This window comes from Abramis brama (assembly GCF_963993115.1).
Source record: "Abramis brama genome assembly, chromosome: 25".
Classification (NCBI taxonomy): domain Eukaryota; kingdom Metazoa; phylum Chordata; class Actinopteri; order Cypriniformes; family Leuciscidae; genus Abramis; species Abramis brama.
Genome location: NC_139987.1, coordinates 11935613 through 11953328, shown reverse-complemented (window position 1 = coordinate 11953328; position 17716 = coordinate 11935613). Strand labels below are relative to the sequence as shown.

The 17716-nt window shown below is 35.3% G+C and overlaps 2 protein-coding genes across 5 annotated transcripts; both read right to left on the bottom strand.

Annotated features, from left to right (window-relative positions):
- Positions 1 to 52: 52 nt before the first annotated feature.
- arrb2a (arrestin, beta 2a) lies at positions 53 to 8870 on the bottom strand. 4 transcript variants are annotated; one of them, XM_084105153.1, is made up of 16 exons: positions 8244 to 8870; positions 7644 to 7674; positions 7507 to 7567; positions 7371 to 7415; positions 6627 to 6823; positions 5610 to 5669; positions 5391 to 5458; positions 4470 to 4605; positions 4311 to 4395; positions 4117 to 4189; positions 3775 to 3912; positions 2802 to 2885; positions 2378 to 2401; positions 1232 to 1308; positions 1062 to 1116; positions 53 to 971 (listed from the first exon to the last, which is right to left on the bottom strand). In XM_084105153.1, the coding sequence occupies exons 1-16, from the start codon at positions 8264 to 8266 to the stop codon at positions 881 to 883; spliced, it is 1248 nt and encodes a 415-aa protein (XP_083961279.1). In that variant the 5' UTR covers positions 8267 to 8870; the 3' UTR covers positions 53 to 880. The 4 variants fall into 4 exon arrangements, with proteins under 4 accessions (XP_083961279.1, XP_083961281.1, XP_083961280.1 ...); XM_084105154.1 differs by having other exon boundaries at positions 223 to 968; positions 8244 to 8392; XM_084105155.1 differs by lacking the exon at positions 2378 to 2401 and having other exon boundaries at positions 8244 to 8391.
- A 1101-nt stretch (positions 8871 to 9971) lies between these two features.
- Positions 9972 to 16774, bottom strand: ap4m1 (adaptor related protein complex 4 subunit mu 1). Its single transcript, XM_084103684.1, has 15 exons — positions 16536 to 16774; positions 15979 to 16064; positions 15783 to 15889; positions 15578 to 15674; positions 15366 to 15476; positions 12630 to 12710; positions 12480 to 12542; positions 12321 to 12387; positions 12175 to 12228; positions 11322 to 11428; positions 11150 to 11241; positions 10827 to 10871; positions 10636 to 10686; positions 10433 to 10550; positions 9972 to 10357 (listed from the first exon to the last, which is right to left on the bottom strand). The coding sequence occupies exons 1-15, from the start codon at positions 16591 to 16593 to the stop codon at positions 10166 to 10168; spliced, it is 1329 nt and encodes a 442-aa protein (XP_083959810.1). The 5' UTR covers positions 16594 to 16774; the 3' UTR covers positions 9972 to 10165.
- Between the last annotated feature and the right edge of the window lie 942 nt (positions 16775 to 17716).

Here is a 17716-nt window from a genome sequence, read left to right as displayed (position 1 = left end):
TAATTCAAAGTGGAAAAAAAAAAACTGATCCAATTGGCAGATGTTTTTTCTTGCTTTAAACAAACTCGCTTCATTTTGTGCTGGAAAACCATAAGAAAATCATCTTTTGCAGTGTGAGAGCATTTTCTTAGCAAAATGCTGAATTCAAAAGTTAGTAATAAAGCTTACTCTTAATACCCCAAATTTAATAACACAGCCATTTTGTATTTTATTTGTTTTATTAAAAAAATTAAATAAAAAAAACAGATTTAAAAGAAAATGGCAATCAGTGTATCCTGTGATTATGAAAACTGTTAAAACAACACATTTCCTTTCTCCTGAGGGATGTTAAATCTCTATACATCCATTAGCTGTTTCTTTTTTTAACCAAATGCAACAGCCCAACAAATTAAAAGCAGCACTTTCATATATTTACAACCTGCAGAAAGACAATATTTGCTCAATCGCATATGATCCTCACAGCAGCACAGAGAGACATGCATGGCCCGTGCACATCTTGGTGTGATGCACAGGGGTTATTATTGTACACAGATCACAGGAAAATCAAGACGGTCTTTGTAAAGGAATAAATATGGAGCAATTTAGCCATCTTTACAGATTAGCTTGCTGTTCATAACATAACAGTTGGCACAATAGAGTATAATTATCACATGCTTATTCAAAAAGGTATGAAATTCCCTGGAATTCCCTCCTTAGCTTTAGACAGGTATATTAATAAGTAATTTACTTTTCTCCACTTTTTTGCCCCAGTTAAATGTCCAAATACTGTTTGAATCGTAATGAGATGAAAATAATTATTTCTATGTTACACCCTTAGGGAGACAAGAAATGAGATTTGATGTGAAGCGCTTCTGTTCTTGGTGAATGAGATGATAAAAATTCAGCAGTCCTCCTCCTTGTCGATTATTCCTTTTAACCGCAAGCGAGCAAAGTCCTCAAATACGATGTCGTCATCTGGGGTTAAACTGCTGCTAGAAAGAGTCACATGGAAAAACAAAGCTTAAAACGAGAGGGAAATCTGATCATTAAGTTTGATATTGATATTAAAAATTCTTGCTTACTTTGTGTCAAACACTATCAAGTTGGTGTCAATCGGTGGATCCAACATTGGAGCAGCTGTTAAACAAAAAGAGTATTATTATTAAATGATTAATGAAGGTGTTATTACTTTGACAGTTACACACAACCTAGTTCAGTGCAATCAATGTGGTGTTTTGTGTTTGACACAAACCAGAGTTTGACTGGAAAAGGGTGTAGTCTGTAGGTTTTGGATGCATTAAGACAAAAGGCAGTTCCACGGAAACATCCCTGAATGAAAGAGAGATAAAGCAAAACCAACAAAGCCATTATTTGAAATACTTGAGGCGTGGAAGAGCTCTTAAGAGAGCAAATCTCTCAAGAACTGACTGGGCCATATTTCACTACAAAATCAAAACTAATATGTAATGTGCTTGTATGTATGTATACATACATACTCGTTTGGAAAGAAAAAAATGCTTTTATTCAGCATGGATGCATAAATTTGATAAAGTGTTACAAAATATTTCTATTTCAATTAGATGCTGTTCAAAAATCATGAAAAAAATATTCTGAAGGATCATGTGACACTGAAGACTGGATTAATGATGCTGAAAATTCAACTTTGCCATCACAGGAATAAAACTGAATTTTAAAATATATTAAAATAGAAACCACTCATTTTAAATGGTACTAATATGTCACAATATTACAGCTTTTACTGTATTTTTGATCAAATAAATGCAGTCTTGAGCGCAAGAACCTTTTAAAACATTTTTAAAAAATCTTACCGACCCCAAACGATTTTGTTTTTTTTGGACTCTAACATTTTCATGACAATTAAGCCACATTCACTTCCATTGAAAATGTCAATACTCTAATCCTCAAGGGGAAAGTTGCACAATTTGCCATGCTTAACATTTCATCCAGTTATCATCATGTGAAGGGGTTTTATCATATAAATAATAATAATAAAACAAATATTAGATTCAAATATTAAAAACATTTGTAAAGTACCTTACAAAATTTAATTAGCTTATTTTAGTAAACAAAATAATATTGATTCTACACAGGATCAGTGTAATATAGGTTCATCAGTGGCCCAAAATAGGCTATTTACATTACAACATGTAGTTCTTTGGATTTAAAGGTAAAATATGACCTAGACATTTCTTAGTGAGATTCATCCATTCATGGCGTGTCATGTGTGTGTTGAGATTAGTGCTCGAACTATCGAAATCAGACAGGAAACACCAGGGTCAAGTTGAGCAGAACATTGAACACCATGCAGATCTCCTTTTTAATGGCAAACCTAGAGACACTACAGCAAGCCATCAGAATGCACAATGGATGTATTTACCTCTCCAGCAAGCTGCTTAAAAGCCTGACGTGACAGACAGATGGAGGGGAAGGAAACAGACAGAGAGAGATACATAAAACAATGGGAGAGTGACAAAATGTTTCAATAACCAGAACGAAGCAGCACAGAGAGGCGAGAGATCAGGGAGGGAATATAAAGCTCGCACGGCATCCTAGAAGAGAGTTTTAAGCTAATTAAAGCACCTCCGCTGAAAATATCAAAACCAAGAAAATTATAGATAAACTAGTCAACCTACACTAATCATACAACTACATGCGAGATAAAAACTGATTGATTATTATTATTATTATTTCTAAAACAGCAGCAACATGTGACGGTCTTTGTGTGGAGGACTAACAGACCAATCAAAACTGCTCCTCAGTGTGTGACTGTAGAGAGGAAGCAGGTGTGACACATGACTCACCCTCCACGAGAGACCACCAGTTTGACTTTGACCCGATAGGACACCAGGACACCCAGAACTTCCTTATTACTCACATCCTTCACACTGCAGTCAAACACACAAACAGAATCAGTCAGTCGACTCAATCCTAAAAAGAATTCAAGTCAACACGAAACCTACTTTCTTGAAATAACGGACTGATGAATTGTATAAAGATCAGAAAAGTGCATTAAGAAAGTGAATAGGGTCATGTGATTTCATGTACACTACTGTTCAAAGGTTTAAGGTCAGAAAGATTTTTTTTTTTTTTTTTGAAGAACAAATTTTATTCTGCAAAGATGCATTAAATTGATCAAAAGTGACAGTAAGACATTTATAATGGTACAAAAAATTCAAATAAATGCTGTTCTTTAGCACTTTCTATTAATCAAATAATCCTGAATAAAAAAGGATCACGGTTTTCACAAAAACATTAAGCATATTTTCTACACGGATGAGAAAAATAAATGTTTCTTGAGCAGCAAATCAGAATATTAGAATGATTTCTGAAGGATCATGTGACATTTTTCAGGAACAAAATACATTTCAGTGCCATCACAGGAACAAAATGCATTTTAAAATAATTAAAAATTATTTTAAATAGTAATAATATTTCACAATATTACTGTTTTTATTGTATTTCTGATTAAATAAATACAGTCTTGTGAGAATAATAATAACATTTTTAAAATCTTTTGAATGGTAGTATAGAGTAGACTTATAACCCAACTTGATTTCTTACCTCTCATTTACTTTAGAATTTAGGAAACTTTTCATTTTGTGAACATTTGGTTTGCACATATGTCTGTATATGTTAATAACATGTTGCATGTTTGTAATTCTACAACATTACAATTTTATACGAAAAAATAAATAAGTTTTATACCTTTTTTTCATAGTAGCCAGTCAGTGAGCATATGGGTAAAATGAGATGGTTAAGTACAGTAATACTCACATAGTACTGGACGCCAGGTTGGTGTCCTCATGTTTGAGTTTTCCATCCAGCGCCAGCCCTCTCTTCTCTCGATTGTTGTTGAGAGTGGGTGTGAGCGTGTACACTTTACAGAATGTAGAGCTGGATGCCACTTGATCGCTGCAGAACACGGATAGACATTTTTACCCATGTACACATCATTAGAAAGTCAGCAAACAGACATGTTTTTGTCATGTCACTTTTGGGCAGATTTGTTATCCCAATGACATCTTAATCATAAAATCTTGAATAAATGACAACTAAAAGTTCAGATAATCATTTCAAAACACCAACATCTATACAGTCTAAATAAAATATGCTTACTCTGCCTCTATATGAGCCACTGGACATTTGTACTGCGCTGTACTGAAGAGACAGATATCAGCATACTGTCGTACTGTAGAGACACAAATGCAAATAGTACAGTAATAATATGTAAACAGATCATAGATGATGAGACTGATATGAAACATGTCAAAGTAAAAAAAACCATAGATGGGCTGATGGCTGTGACTCACCTGATATTTTAACCCTTTTGACAGTCTTGGTTGAATTATTGGTAACATGGACGTTGACACTGATGGGTTCTCCGTGATAATACAGCTGTGTGAGAAGATAGAGGTTAATTACAGGTTAATTATTTCTAACTAGCACTGATCTGTGTAAAACAGTGTTACCTCTTTATCTAATGAAGCCTCTAGGTGTAAAGACCGGTCTGACATGAGGAAACTCCTCGTCGTCTCCACCATCGGCTGTGGGCCGGGTTTCTCAGGGGCGTACTGGACTTTACGAATCACTAGTCGCACCGAATTCCTGTTGTGGAAGAAATAATAATATTCAAATAAAATCTAAACTTTTCTTTTCTAAAATGATTTACACTGAAAACTATGGAAGCTTGTTTCCGCCACAAGATATAAACTCGCAATTAAGCGGAAAAAAGTCAGAACTGTGAGATAAAAAGTCGCAATTGACCTTTTTAATTTTGTTATTCAATGGCAGAAGAAGAAAAAACAGAACTGTAAGATGTAAAATCAAACTTCTGAAGAAAAAAGTCAAAATTGCGAAGTGTAAACTCAAAATTCTGAGAAGTAAACTTACAGTTGTGAGGAAAAAATTAGGATTTCAAGATGTAAACTCGCAAATATGAATTTATACCTTGCAATTATGAGTTATAAACTCTCAACTGTGATAAAAAGTCACAATTACCTTTTTTATTTTATTCCGTGGCAGAAGAGAGAAAAAAAACAATTGCGAGATGTAAACTAAGAATTCCAAAAAAATTGCAAAAATTAAAAGTAATTTATACCCTGCAATTACGAGTTATAAACTTGCAATTGTGAACAAAAAGTCTGAAATGTAAGATAAGAATTCACAATGAAACAAAAAAACAATTGCGAGACAAACTAAGAATAAAAAAATAAAAAAAACGTTTAATTCTGAGGAAACAAGTTATAAATTTGCAAGTACGAATTCATACCTTGCTATTGTGAGTTGTAAATTCGCAATTGTAAGAAAAAAAGTCGGGACAAATGAGCAATTGTGAGAAACAAATGCTTCCATTAAAAACAAATGAAAATGGGTCAAAAAAGGAAGGAAACCTTTTGTGATTCTTGTCTTCCATTGATTTGGCACAGAAAGCCCTGATCTCAAAATCCACCCCACAGGCCTGGAGCGAGAAAGACGGAGGTAAACAAAGGAAGAGTTTTTCCTACACAAACGAGCTACACAAACAGGATGTGTGCAAAATTGGGTGGCAAATCTGAAGGTGTTAGATGGAGTTTGTTGCGTTAAAAGGAGCTGTGTATAAGTGATAATACCTTTCCTGTGTCCTCAGGCCCGGGCTGCAGGGTAACTGAACATGGCAAGTTTTGAGGTATCTGGAAAACAGAAAAATATATTTCACACAGCCTCTGATCAAATACTTCCTATTTAGGAGAGCTGTACCAATATTAAAATTACCAGCTGAAACAAAGCCATAATTATCTTAATGTTACAGCTGATTACTGATAAATGGCCAATACTAACACTTTACAATAAGGTCTAATTTGTTAACATTAGTTAATGCATTAACTAACATGAACAAACAATGAGCAATTTATTTTTACAGCATTCATTAACCTTTGATAATGTTAGTTAATAAAAATGTTCATGTTTATTTTAGTTCAGTGCATTATTAATATTACCACAGATACAACGACTGATCCTAATATTGTATTTGTAGATGTTAAAATTAACATTAACTAAGATTGTATGTATCTTAACAGTATGTAAAAAAATATGTATAATACTTGCTAATAAGTATAACACTTAACAGTGTTATTAAATTATTAATTAATAATATATCTATAATATAAGTAAGGGATAATGTATAGCGAGGCGGTTGTTATAGCGAATAACAACCCCGACAGGCTGAACTAGACCGTGACGCGAAGCGGAGGGGTCTTGAATCAGCCTGAAGGGGTTGTTATTCGCTATAACAACCGCCTCGCGATACATTATCACGCTTATTACATGGTTACCTACAAAATAAATCAATAATTTGACACAAAATATTGATTTAAAAAAGGAGTTTATTGATTTAAAAACGATTGTATTGCTTCCGCTAAAGAAAATAGTCCGTTCCGCGTCCGTAGCAACGCTCTGTTTTTCATGGCAACGGTGTGTTATACTTCGCAGCGGTCTGTTATCAAGAAATAACAGACCACATTCTACATTGGAATTCAACCAAGCCATGTAATAATATAAATTAATATGTTATTAATATATCTCGGACATCTCTAACAAATATAAACTGCAGTAATAGCCTGAGTTCTTAAAGGCAGGGAGAAACTCACAGTGAAATGGAAAGGATAAGCATTCTGGCCCAGTTTCTTCAAAAGTCTCTCCTGCAGACGGCTGTGGGGCTTGGATTCCTCTGGAATAGGAGGATAGGCTTGAAAAGTGAAGATGTAAAGGTCTTTCCGGAAGGAGAGCCCTAAAACGTCAAGGTCCTCGCGGCCATACCGGAAAGCACAGGTTAAAGTCACAAACACTGGAAGAAGGATCGAATAAAGTATTAGGGATTATTACAGAAAAACCACAAGTGGGACATCATTTGCATTTGATGTGAAGCAACACGAGATAAGTATGGAAAAACATTCTTTATGAGATTGACTTTACAAACTTAACTGGAAAACTAAACAGCTGGGATGCACAATATATCAGTATCATATAATTTAGTTGTGCACACTCATTTCCCTATACTTACATATAGATTACCTTTGCCGTCATCTAATGCTCACTTAAATCTTTAAAAACACTACTAAATGAATACTTTAGACAACAAATTTCATCTGTCATACTGTACTTTATGTTTGAGATGCTAAAAATTCATTTGAAGCACAAATTTATTGATTTTAATTTTTAGGTTTTTATTATTTAGACAAAACAATATAGAATTTTACTATCTTCGATTTATCAGTTACCGGCCATGACATGCAAATAATTATTGGCTTATTATTACACAGAATTGTAATTTCAGTGTCAATTAAATTTACATTCATACCAAACAGCAAAGCCAAAGATGCTTTCCGGCTCACCTTTTCTTTCTTTGAGATATTCGGGTTCGATCAGGATCACACCATCTGTAGCAGAAGGACAATATGGTTTATCTCAGTGAACTTTAATACCTTTACTTATACATTTAAATACAACTTTGTATGTTAAGTCACTGACCAACGGGGTCTACATGATCAAGATGATCCACAAAATCTCTTTTCCCCAGGTATACTGTAAGCTGTGAAAACAGACAGGGTTGTAACTACAGCTTGTGGAAACCAAAACTGTGATAGTGTGATAGAGAAAGGTTTTACCTTGCAGTTAGGACTGGACTTTTTGAATACCCTTTAGAAAAACAAAAATGTATGCATGGATAATCACAGACATTATCAGAGTTGATCGTTTTGTACAAATAGGTGGAAAGTAGCCTTTTAAAGTGAAGCAGATGGCAAGAACCAAGAGAGCAAACAAATGGTGGAGAGCAACAAATGGCATAATGGGAGAACTTGTTTGCTTGCTCGCAAAGTCCAGTAATACTACGATCATGCTTGACAATACTAATAATACTGTTTTTTCATGAAATAATTCTGAGAATACTGCATAGACCTTACATGAGCAGCTGTTGTTAGCTGCCTGGCTATGCCACATGCGTGCTAAAGGATGAACTGACTTCTAATGAAGACTTTGGAAATGCTTAAAAAACATTTCTAACAAAATTATGAAGATTGAACATTTTTAATATAATAAACGTGCATATTAGGTGCTGTTTCTCCATCATGCTCAGACAGGTTATCCAACCACGTCCATTTACAATCCAGCTAGTATTAGCTTTCCTACTGTTCGCTTCATATTTTGAACAATAATAATGATCACAAAATATTTTTTTTATGCCTGAGGCTTTAAAAAATACTCACCGGGTGCCTGCCTTGTCCCCCATAATGAGGGAGGAATTGGCTGTGGGAATTTGTAGAGGAAAACACAGCTATGGCACAGAGTGTAAACAGAAGCTCCTGTAGGTGTTCAATCACTCCCTGGCGGTGGGCGGAGCTACGGGCGGGTCACGTGAGTTGCAGCAGTAGATACACGACTCAGAATCACAGTAAAGAAATGCATTATTTATTTATCTATTAATATACTTATTGAATTATACTTATTAATCATATCTATTTATTTGTATTGAGAAAAAAAAAAAAGATTAATTATATGCTTATGGTAAATTTAGTATAGTCACACAATATATGTTTTCCCAAACTAAAATATACAGCAGTAAGAATGGTGAGGTACTTCCAAGCTTTGATAACACAAGGAAAATCCTTTTCTTTTTTTTTTACATTTCCGATAACGAAGCGTATATTTGCACTTAGTGCCTGTCTTTTTGTCAAAAACAAAGACGCACACCACTAAATATCTACAGTGTGTTTTAAAGTTGCTTTTGACGCCTTTTGCCGAACTCGCTCGCTCTTCTCCCTTTCCCAAAAATGATGTTCCCTAAACATAAAGGTCTAGTGCGCACTTTGCTCACGCGATCAGCATGGTGATCTGGTGTTTTCTCCAAAATAAAAGCTCAAGGGTTTATTTCTTGCAAGTGAAGAAATTAGGACAAAAGTATTGTAATATTGTTTTCCTATACTATAGTATAATGTAAAATATACTTTTGAAATTTTCATTTTCATTTAAACAGTACATTTATAGGCGCTATATGTATTTTACGTCATAGGAATACTTATATAAATAAACACCAGTGATAATGTAATGTAGACTCTATATCATAAGGCTATATCATGAGACTCTATTTCATAACTAAAAAGATGTTTGAGCCCTCTTTAAAGTCCAGGTACAAGTCAATGGTTTTTCTATGTTCAATGTGCACAGTTCATGGGTTGAAGTCCTAATTTTGAGCTCTCAAAGTGCACCAGATTGATGGATTAAACCTTAAAATGTAAAACATTTTCTTGCGGGGGAGCATGCCCCCTAACCCACCTAGAGGGACAGAGGTCCACCCAACATAGTTTCACAAAATCCTAAGGGAAAGAACGATCATTTATGAACTTTACTCCAGCATAGTGCAACAAAGTCCTTTTAAGTGAGTAAAAAGGTTTCACAACACACTGGTTTAAACTGATTTTGACAGATCTGCACACAGATGAGATGTCAGACTGCATTTTAGGCCTAAACGAAGAGAGAAACAAACCATCCACTTTTTCACAGTGAAACTATGAAGCCCTTTTCTGCCAAATAAGTTTTCTTTTCTGAGTCAAGTCATACTAGGTCATAACTATGACAAAAATATGAAATTGACAAAAAAAATTGTCAAAATAATGAGTCATAAGTGAGATTAAAATATAGGAATTGATATAATGTCAATTATGAGATACAAAAGTCTTACTGAATACACAAAATGGTGAAATTATGTAGTTATGAGAAATTTTGAGAAAGTCATAATTATGAGATGAGAATAAAATTACAAAATTGCTGACTTACAAAGTCATTGATATGACATCCTAATTCCGATTTTTACTCTAATAATTTTGCCTTATGAATTTAATCTCATAATTTAGATTTTTTTTTAGCTTCTAATCATCATGAATACACTCTTATACCTGCTTTTGCATGAAGTTTAATTAAAAATATGACAACAAAACTAAAAGTTTTTAGTCATTTATTTGATATTTATACACCAATGGGCTTATATTATGCATAGATTATCAATGATTTGATTTTCCAACAAAATAATAATAATAATAATAATCTTCTGTGGATGGGTGAGGCAAAAAGTGGTTTCTTCAATGCCTAGTGATGTGCTGTACATATTAAATGTTTGTTCCATCTGGTTAGGTCAGATCCGTATGGTGTAGGAGTCAGAATGAGTGACATATCGAACCCAACGTTGTGACAGTCCTGTCTGAGTTGGAGAGAGTCGGAGGAAGCGGATCTGAAGGCCCGTGCAGGTTTGTTTGGGCAGTTCGAATGACATACTGACAGGGCCGACCTCCAATAAAGAGGCAGAGCTTAGACCAGGAACGTCCACCTGTGGGATCAGAATATGCATTATCAGTGACTGATGACAATTTGCGTCAAGCAAATATTCGTATTATAACATCACCTTGAACAGTGCAGACAACTGCGCTCCTCCTGGAAAACGTGGGATCTCCCAGAGCAGGGCTTTGCTCTTCGGCTGCAGTTCCGCAGTCTGGTCAGGACTACTGAGCTCCTGAGACATGCTGTACAGGATGGTGAAGCATGAGAGGTTATACATGGTCCATAAAACGGAATAACACTAATAATAATGGCGATGCATAATCTGACCTTACAGAGCCTTTAGGCACAGGCACGGTGATGGAAACATTAAGGGCCGTACTGCAGAAAAAAAGTAAAGAACATTACTTGTGATGTAACTGTGTGCTATTATTCATATATTTTGATGGATTGATTATGCCATTTTCCCCACTCATCTAACGTATGGCTTATTATATGCACTATGCAGCATGTCGACTAACCTTTTAGGTGGAAGATCACAGCGAAGTTTAAGAAAGATCAACACCCTGCAAAGGAAAATCTATTAAAGCAATAATTACACATTCCAGAGGTTTTTATGCAATATGACAAAGTCACTAATTTATAATAAATAGAGCAATTCAAATCTTAATAATAATAATTAAATCTCCAACTCACAATGAAAATAAATGACTGAATATTAAATTTATATTATTTTTTATTTAAAGTCATTTAATTTAAAATTAACTTCAAATTAATTCGCAATTGCATTAAAATTCATTTAAATTGAATACATTAGGTATGAAATATACATCAGTTTACAGACCTGTTGACATAATCCTTCTCTACAGAGGGGAATAACTGAAATGGTGGTGCACACGGCAGCTCATCACACAGCTGATACTGCATCACTGTTTGCTGAAGAGGAAAAAACATCACTAACTATCCATGCAGGAATTACACTAAAGTGCAATTCTGTGTGTGTAGCGACAATTTACCTCTCCTTGGCTGGGACAAACTTTCAATATTCTGAAAGTATCAAATTCATCCAGTTTAACAGCCTGGTGGAATCTGCATTCATCTACACGCACAGCTGAACTATAGCCTGAAGAATAGAAGGAAACAGATTTAATCACTTTTAAAGGTGTAGTAAGCGAAACACTGTTGATATTCGAAATCAAACCAAACAAACCCTTCCTTCCCTTCATTGCACTACCCCCAAAATGCAATGCAAAGTGGATGTCTCTTTATCATAGCTGAGATGAAGCAAAAAAAAATGCTTCATGGAAAAAATAAAGCGAAGATGAATACCGATTGACAAGGAAGACCCAAAAATGTATGTACTGTACAAGAGTCTATACAAGCAACAGTTTGTTGCTAGACAAACAATCACACTAAAAAATGTCCTGTTACTATAGCTAGCATTACAACAACAGCATGTCTTGGTTCTGAGAAACATAGCAAAACCTTACTCACGTATGGAGCAGAAACAACGCAATCTCTGTGTCTGTTTTCCAGCCTTCCCGCTTCGGTCTCTTCAGCACTGGAAAGCTTTTCTAATATTAACACGGGTCCTGAAGCTCTTGCCTGATCATAACCCTTGTTTTTCCAGTGATATTCCTCTGACTTTTCTAATTTGTAATGTCTCTCAGCCATCTCTCTTTCTACAACCCATCATGAGTGTATAAATTGAATTGAATTGAGTTGACACGCCCCCTACAGCTGATTGGCTACAACTATGTTGTGGTGTTCATTCCGACCCACTTTTCAACAGCGTTTTAAAAATCACTTCCAGCACCATTAATGATAGATATGTGTGGTGTGTGTATTGATCAGTGTTTCATACTCAACCTTTCAGCTGGGACTTTCCAATATTGAGCTCTTCATTCAGTCCAATCCGCATCTCTACAGGATGAAGAAAATAAATATACTATCATTGAACGGAAGATCATTTCACAATCTGCATTAACATGGGCCGCAAGATGTAGCCAACTCACCTGAACAGGTTGGAAGAAAGCATTTGATTCTTATCTCTCCCTGAATATCTGCTTTCATTAGAACTCCCTTAAAAGAAGCATAAATGTAAAAGATAAGCGATTTAAGTGAAGAAAGTAATTAGCAGTTTTATTTTAAAACATAATTCAAGTTGTACTCACATTGGAGCCAATAACCACAGACAACCTCTCTATCACATCCACAAAGATCTCATTCTTTCCACCCTGCAGCCAGAGAGAGAGAAACTCCATACTAATTTCCTAAGATCATCACAGATAACATGTAAAACTGACGAATCAAGGAAAACCCACCTGCTCTCCTCGACTGGACATTATAGGACGACTCGCTGCAACACTAGGGGCCACTTTACTCTGTTGCGTCTCAGCCCCAAACTACAAAATATAAACATTTAAATGTTTTACTTATTAAGATTTAAAAAGAGTTATATGGTTCATTTTGGTGAATAACCAATGCCTTAAAAAGAAGTGGTTCTGAACTAAGAGGCCAGGGCCCACTATGGGGACTCAGCACACTTCCAAGGTGGCTTAACATTAATTCAAATAAGACAAATCAAGATTTAAAATGATAAAACAGCTAAAAATCAAGATTTAAGCTGAAATCATATTTCTTCTTAATGAAAAGTCAAAAAGGAAAAATAACTTCTTTTTTTTTGTCATGAACATTATATATATATACAGTGAGGAAAATAAGTATTTGAACACCCTGCTATTTTGCAAGTTCTCCCACTTAGACATCATGGAGGGGTCTGAAATTGTCACCGTAGGTGCATGTCCACTGTGAGAGACATAATCTAAAAAAAAAAAAAATCCAGAAATCACAATGTATGATTTTTTAACTATTTATTTGTATGATACAGCTGCAAATAAGTATTTGAACACCTGAGAAAATCAATGTTAATATTTGGTACAGTAGCCTTTGTTTGCAATTACAGAGGTCAAACGTTTCCTGTAGTTTTTCACCAGGTTTGCACACACTGCAGGAGGGATTTTGGCCCACTCCTCCACACAGATCTTCTCTAGATCAGTCAGGTTTCTGGGCTGTCGCTGAGAAACACGGAGTTTGAGCTCCCTCCAAAGATTCTCTATTGGGTTTAGGTCTGGAGACTGGCTAGGCCACGCCAGAACCTTGATATGCTTCTTACAGAGCCACTCCTTGGTTATCCTGGCTGTGTGCTTCGGGTCATTGTCATGTTGGAAGACCCAGCCTCGACCCATCTTCAATGCTCTAACTGAGGGAAGGAGGTTGTTCTCCAAAATCTCGCAATACATGGCCCCGGTCATCCTCTCCTTAATACAGTGCAGTCGCCCTGTCCCATGTGCAGAAAAACACCCCCAAAGCATGATGCTACCAACCCCATGCTTCACAGTAGGGATGGTGTTCTTGGGATGGTACTCATCATTCTTCTTCCTCCAAACACGTTTAGTGGAATTATGACCAAAAAGTTGGTCTCATCTGACCACATGACTTTCTCCCATGACTCCTCTGGATCATCCAAATGGTCATTGGCAAACTTAAGACGGGCCTTGACATGTGCTGGTTTAAGCAGGGGAACCTTCCGTGCCATGCATGATTTCAAACCATGACGTCTTAGTGTATTACCAACAGTAACCTTGGAAACGGTGGTCCCAGCTGTTTTCAGGTCATTGACCAGCTCCTCCCGTGTAGTTCTGGGCTGATTTCTCACCTTTCTTAGGATCATTGAGACCCCACGAGGTGAGATCTTGCATGGAGCCCCAGTCCGAGGGAGATTGACAGTCATGTTTAGCTTCTTCCATTTTCTAATGATTGCTCCAACAGTGGACCTTTTTTCACCAAGCTGCTTGGCAATTTCCCCGTAGCCCTTTCCAGCCTTGTGGAGGTGTACAATTTTGTCTCTAGTGTCTTTGGACAGCTCTTTGGTCTTGGCCATGTTAGTAGTTGGATTCTTACTGATTGTATGGGGTGGACAGGTGTCTTTATGCAGCTAACGACCTCAAACAGGTGCATCTAATTTAGGATAATAAATGGAGTGGAGGTGGACATTTTAAAGGCAGACTAACAGGTCTTTGAGGATCAGAATTCTAGCTGATAGACAGGTGTTCAAATACTTATTTGCAGCTGTATCATACAAATAAATAGTTAAAAAATCATATATTGTGATTTCTTTTTATTTAGATTATGTCTCTCACAGTGGACATGCACCTACGATGACAATTTCAGACCCCTCCATGATTTCCAAGTGGGAGAACTTGCAAAATAGCAGGGTGTTCAAATACTTATTTTCCTCACTGTATATATATATATGTGTGTGTGTGTGTGTGTTTGTGTGTGTGTTATTTTGGCATCATTTAGATACTATTATAGTTTTTATTCATATTTAGAATTAGGTTTTATTTTCATATTTTCAAGTTTCATTTTAATTTTAGTTAAACTTTTAGTAATTTTGTTGCATGACATTTTATTTAGTATTTGTTTTTTTTAAAATATTTCTATATAGTTTTTGTTCATTATTATTTTAGTTTAGGTTATTTTAGTACTCCAAGTAAAACTAAATGAAAATGAGAAATGTTGCTTTGACAACTAGCTGAAATAAAATGAGTTTAAGTTTTTGTATATCTTATTTTTCTTTAATCAACGAAAATGTTTTTACATTTTGTCAAGCTCTAAAATATTTTATTGGGTAGAAATGGCTATTTGTACAAAAAGATTAAAAAGAAAACCTAGAATCAAGTCATGTAAATTAATTGGGACTCAAAAGTGTAAATCGTAAAGAACATTGTTATTTGAACTATGGATTTTAATGATTTTATTTAATATATTGACACTCCTGGTTCCTAAATAAAAGTAAGGTTGAAAACCACTGCTTTAAAGTAAGATTAACTATTATAATGGAGACCAGTCTATTTGTAAAAAAAAAAAAAAAAAAAAACACAAACAAAAAACACACAAATATATTTAGAAATAAAACATGTGAGAGAAAAAAAAAAATGAATAGCAAGATGCCATAACATAACAAGATGCCATAAAAGACCACAACAATAACTTACCAGACCAACATTACTGAGGTCAAAGAGACTGAAGGGTTTGGATGACACAGCTTCTGTCTGGATGAAGTTTTTCAGTATGTCAGTTGACGTTGTCTGTATGTAGCCAAAGTCCTGATGATCAGAGGCATAGAGGAAGGATATATTGTGTTGTTGTGCTTTTAAGACATATTTGTTTAATGTACAAACAAAAAAGAAAGAATGAGAACGTTTACCACCATCTCATCCAGCAGCTCATAAATTAGAGCAAAATTCATCCGCACTGATTTCTCTGACAAACTGCCACAGTAGTCCTTTGTGAGAGCTGCTAATCTGAGAGACATAAAACAGTTGCTTATCATCATGCCATCTACACAGGTAACAAATAGCTGTAATAATAAAAATAATATGGCATAACTGATAAAATAAAGATTTGTTAACCTGTTGAGGAACTCAATTATGGTGAAGGGGGATGGGTTTGTCTTGGTGGACGCCACCCAGTAAAGCCCACCCTGCCTTACATGGATGAAATGATGATCTTTGTGTGTCTGCAACAAGATAAACAACTGTACATAGTCAAAATAATGCTATTCTGTTTTTAAAACAACTAGTCAGACATCAGATGCCCAAACATTACCATGACAACCGGAGGCTGATCCCCACTAAGAGCTGTGACCATCTCATAGAATACATTGATGGAGTCTTTACTGACCTCTCCTCGAACTGACACACAGAATTAAGAAAAACTAATATGTATAAATTATTAAAGATTTTGGCATATGACTCTTAAAAGCATTACAGGCCGGACGGGCTTCAATATAATGTGATTTTTGTACCAGCCAGAGAGATACACTCTGCCATTCAAATAATTCTATTATTTTAATGTTTTTGAAAGAAGTCTCAGTTTCTCTTCATGTGACACTGAAGACTGGAGTAATTCAGTAATTCAGCTTTTCCATCACAGGAATAAATTACATTTTAAATATTATTCAAATAGATATATTTTAAATTGTAATAATATTTCACAATATTACTGTTTTACTGTAGCTTAGACCAACTGAAATGCAGCCTTGGTGAACACTTCTTTCGAAAACATTTAAAAAATCTTAATTATTCCAAACGTTTGACCTGTAGTGTAACGTTAAACACATTAGGCCTACATCTCACAAATTAATAAGCCAGTGGTAAGGATACAGTCTTTATATATGAGATGATCTCCCTTTGATGACAAGATGAAAATTTGACTTATCATTTTCTTCAGCACACACGATTCTTTTTCATATTATTAAAAATCAGTCTGCTCTCTCTTCCGCCGTCATTTGTATTCTGAAATAGGACCAAATTAACCCGTTTAACTGCTCAAATGTTTCATCACTGCTAGCTTTATGACTGTAAACAGTCGGTTTGTTCTTCTTCGTTAACTCTCGCGGACTGACAGGAACGTTTATTGCCATCTACCGAGTTGGAACATGAACTGCTCCTCGACAACGACGCCTAATCGCCTGAAGCTACTCTCAAAATTAACAGCAAATGAATGTAAAGTATGATTTTAAGTTCTTTTATGTTTTTATAAATGTATTTTGATGTAGAGGAAAGGTTCTGAAGTCTATAGGTGGCACACAGTGCGTAATAGGTGAATGAGTAGTCAGTGAGGTAAAATCACTAAACACACTGCAATGTGCCTTACTTGCTCGATGTTCTTACTCATTACTACTTAGTAAGTAGTACTTATTACATTTATAAGTAGTACTGATAAGTAGTAATAAGTAGTAGGCTACTTATTACACTTAGGCTATTACAAGTAATGTACTAGCCTACTACATTTATAAACACTACTGACTCAATAGTGTTACTCTACTGAGTCAGTAGTGTTTGTAAATGTTGATTACATTTGTCTTCAGATAAAATGTTCAGAACTTAAATCTGAATCTTGCTTTTGACAAATACAGACATGTGATAGTTGAATGACTGCACTGAAGGGTGAATGTAAAAAATGGGTGAATAATAGGGTTTACTGACGGGATCATTTTTCATTATTTCTCATGAGGATGAGAGTGACCAGAGGCTGAACGTACAGGTCCTGTGTGCAATAACAGCTTGATGCTGAGTCCTGCTGTTATTTGATCATTATCATCATCAGCTACCCTCTGTTTTCCTGCATATCTCAGATTCCAGCTCTTTTCGATCACACCTGTTTGGCAAACTGCTCTCTAGTTTTCTCCGCCTTCAAGTGTTCTGATCCTTCTTCTCTCCTGCCGCCACATGTGCAACATAATAGATTATGGGGAAAAAAACTGAAATGCAAAAACATAGTTGTGATTTATAGCCCCTTTCCTTAATTAACATATTAAACTTTTACCTAATTTTTAAATCAT

Bases quoted from the DNA above. Each gene is read 5' to 3' on its own strand.
- arrb2a (XM_084105153.1), bottom strand. From the start codon at position 8,266: ATGGGGGACAAGGCAGGCACCCG. The intron at 7,568-7,643 runs GTAAAACCTTTC...CTGTTTTCACAG, and splicing joins AGTCCAGTCCTAACTGCAAG to CTTACAGTATACCTGGGGAA. The intron at 6,824-7,370 runs GTGAGCCGGAAA...TCCTTCTTCCAG, and splicing joins ATATCTCAAAGAAAGAAAAG to TGTTTGTGACTTTAACCTGT.
- ap4m1 (XM_084103684.1), bottom strand. From the start codon at position 16,593: ATGATAAGTCAAATTTTCATCTTGTCATCAAAGGGAGATCATCTCATA. The intron at 15,890-15,978 runs GTAATGTTTGGG...ATCTTGTTGCAG, and splicing joins ATCAGCCTCCGGTTGTCATG to ACACACAAAGATCATCATTT. The intron at 10,872-11,149 runs GTCTGTAAACTG...TTTCCTTTGCAG, and splicing joins GAGAAGGATTATGTCAACAG to GGTGTTGATCTTTCTTAAAC.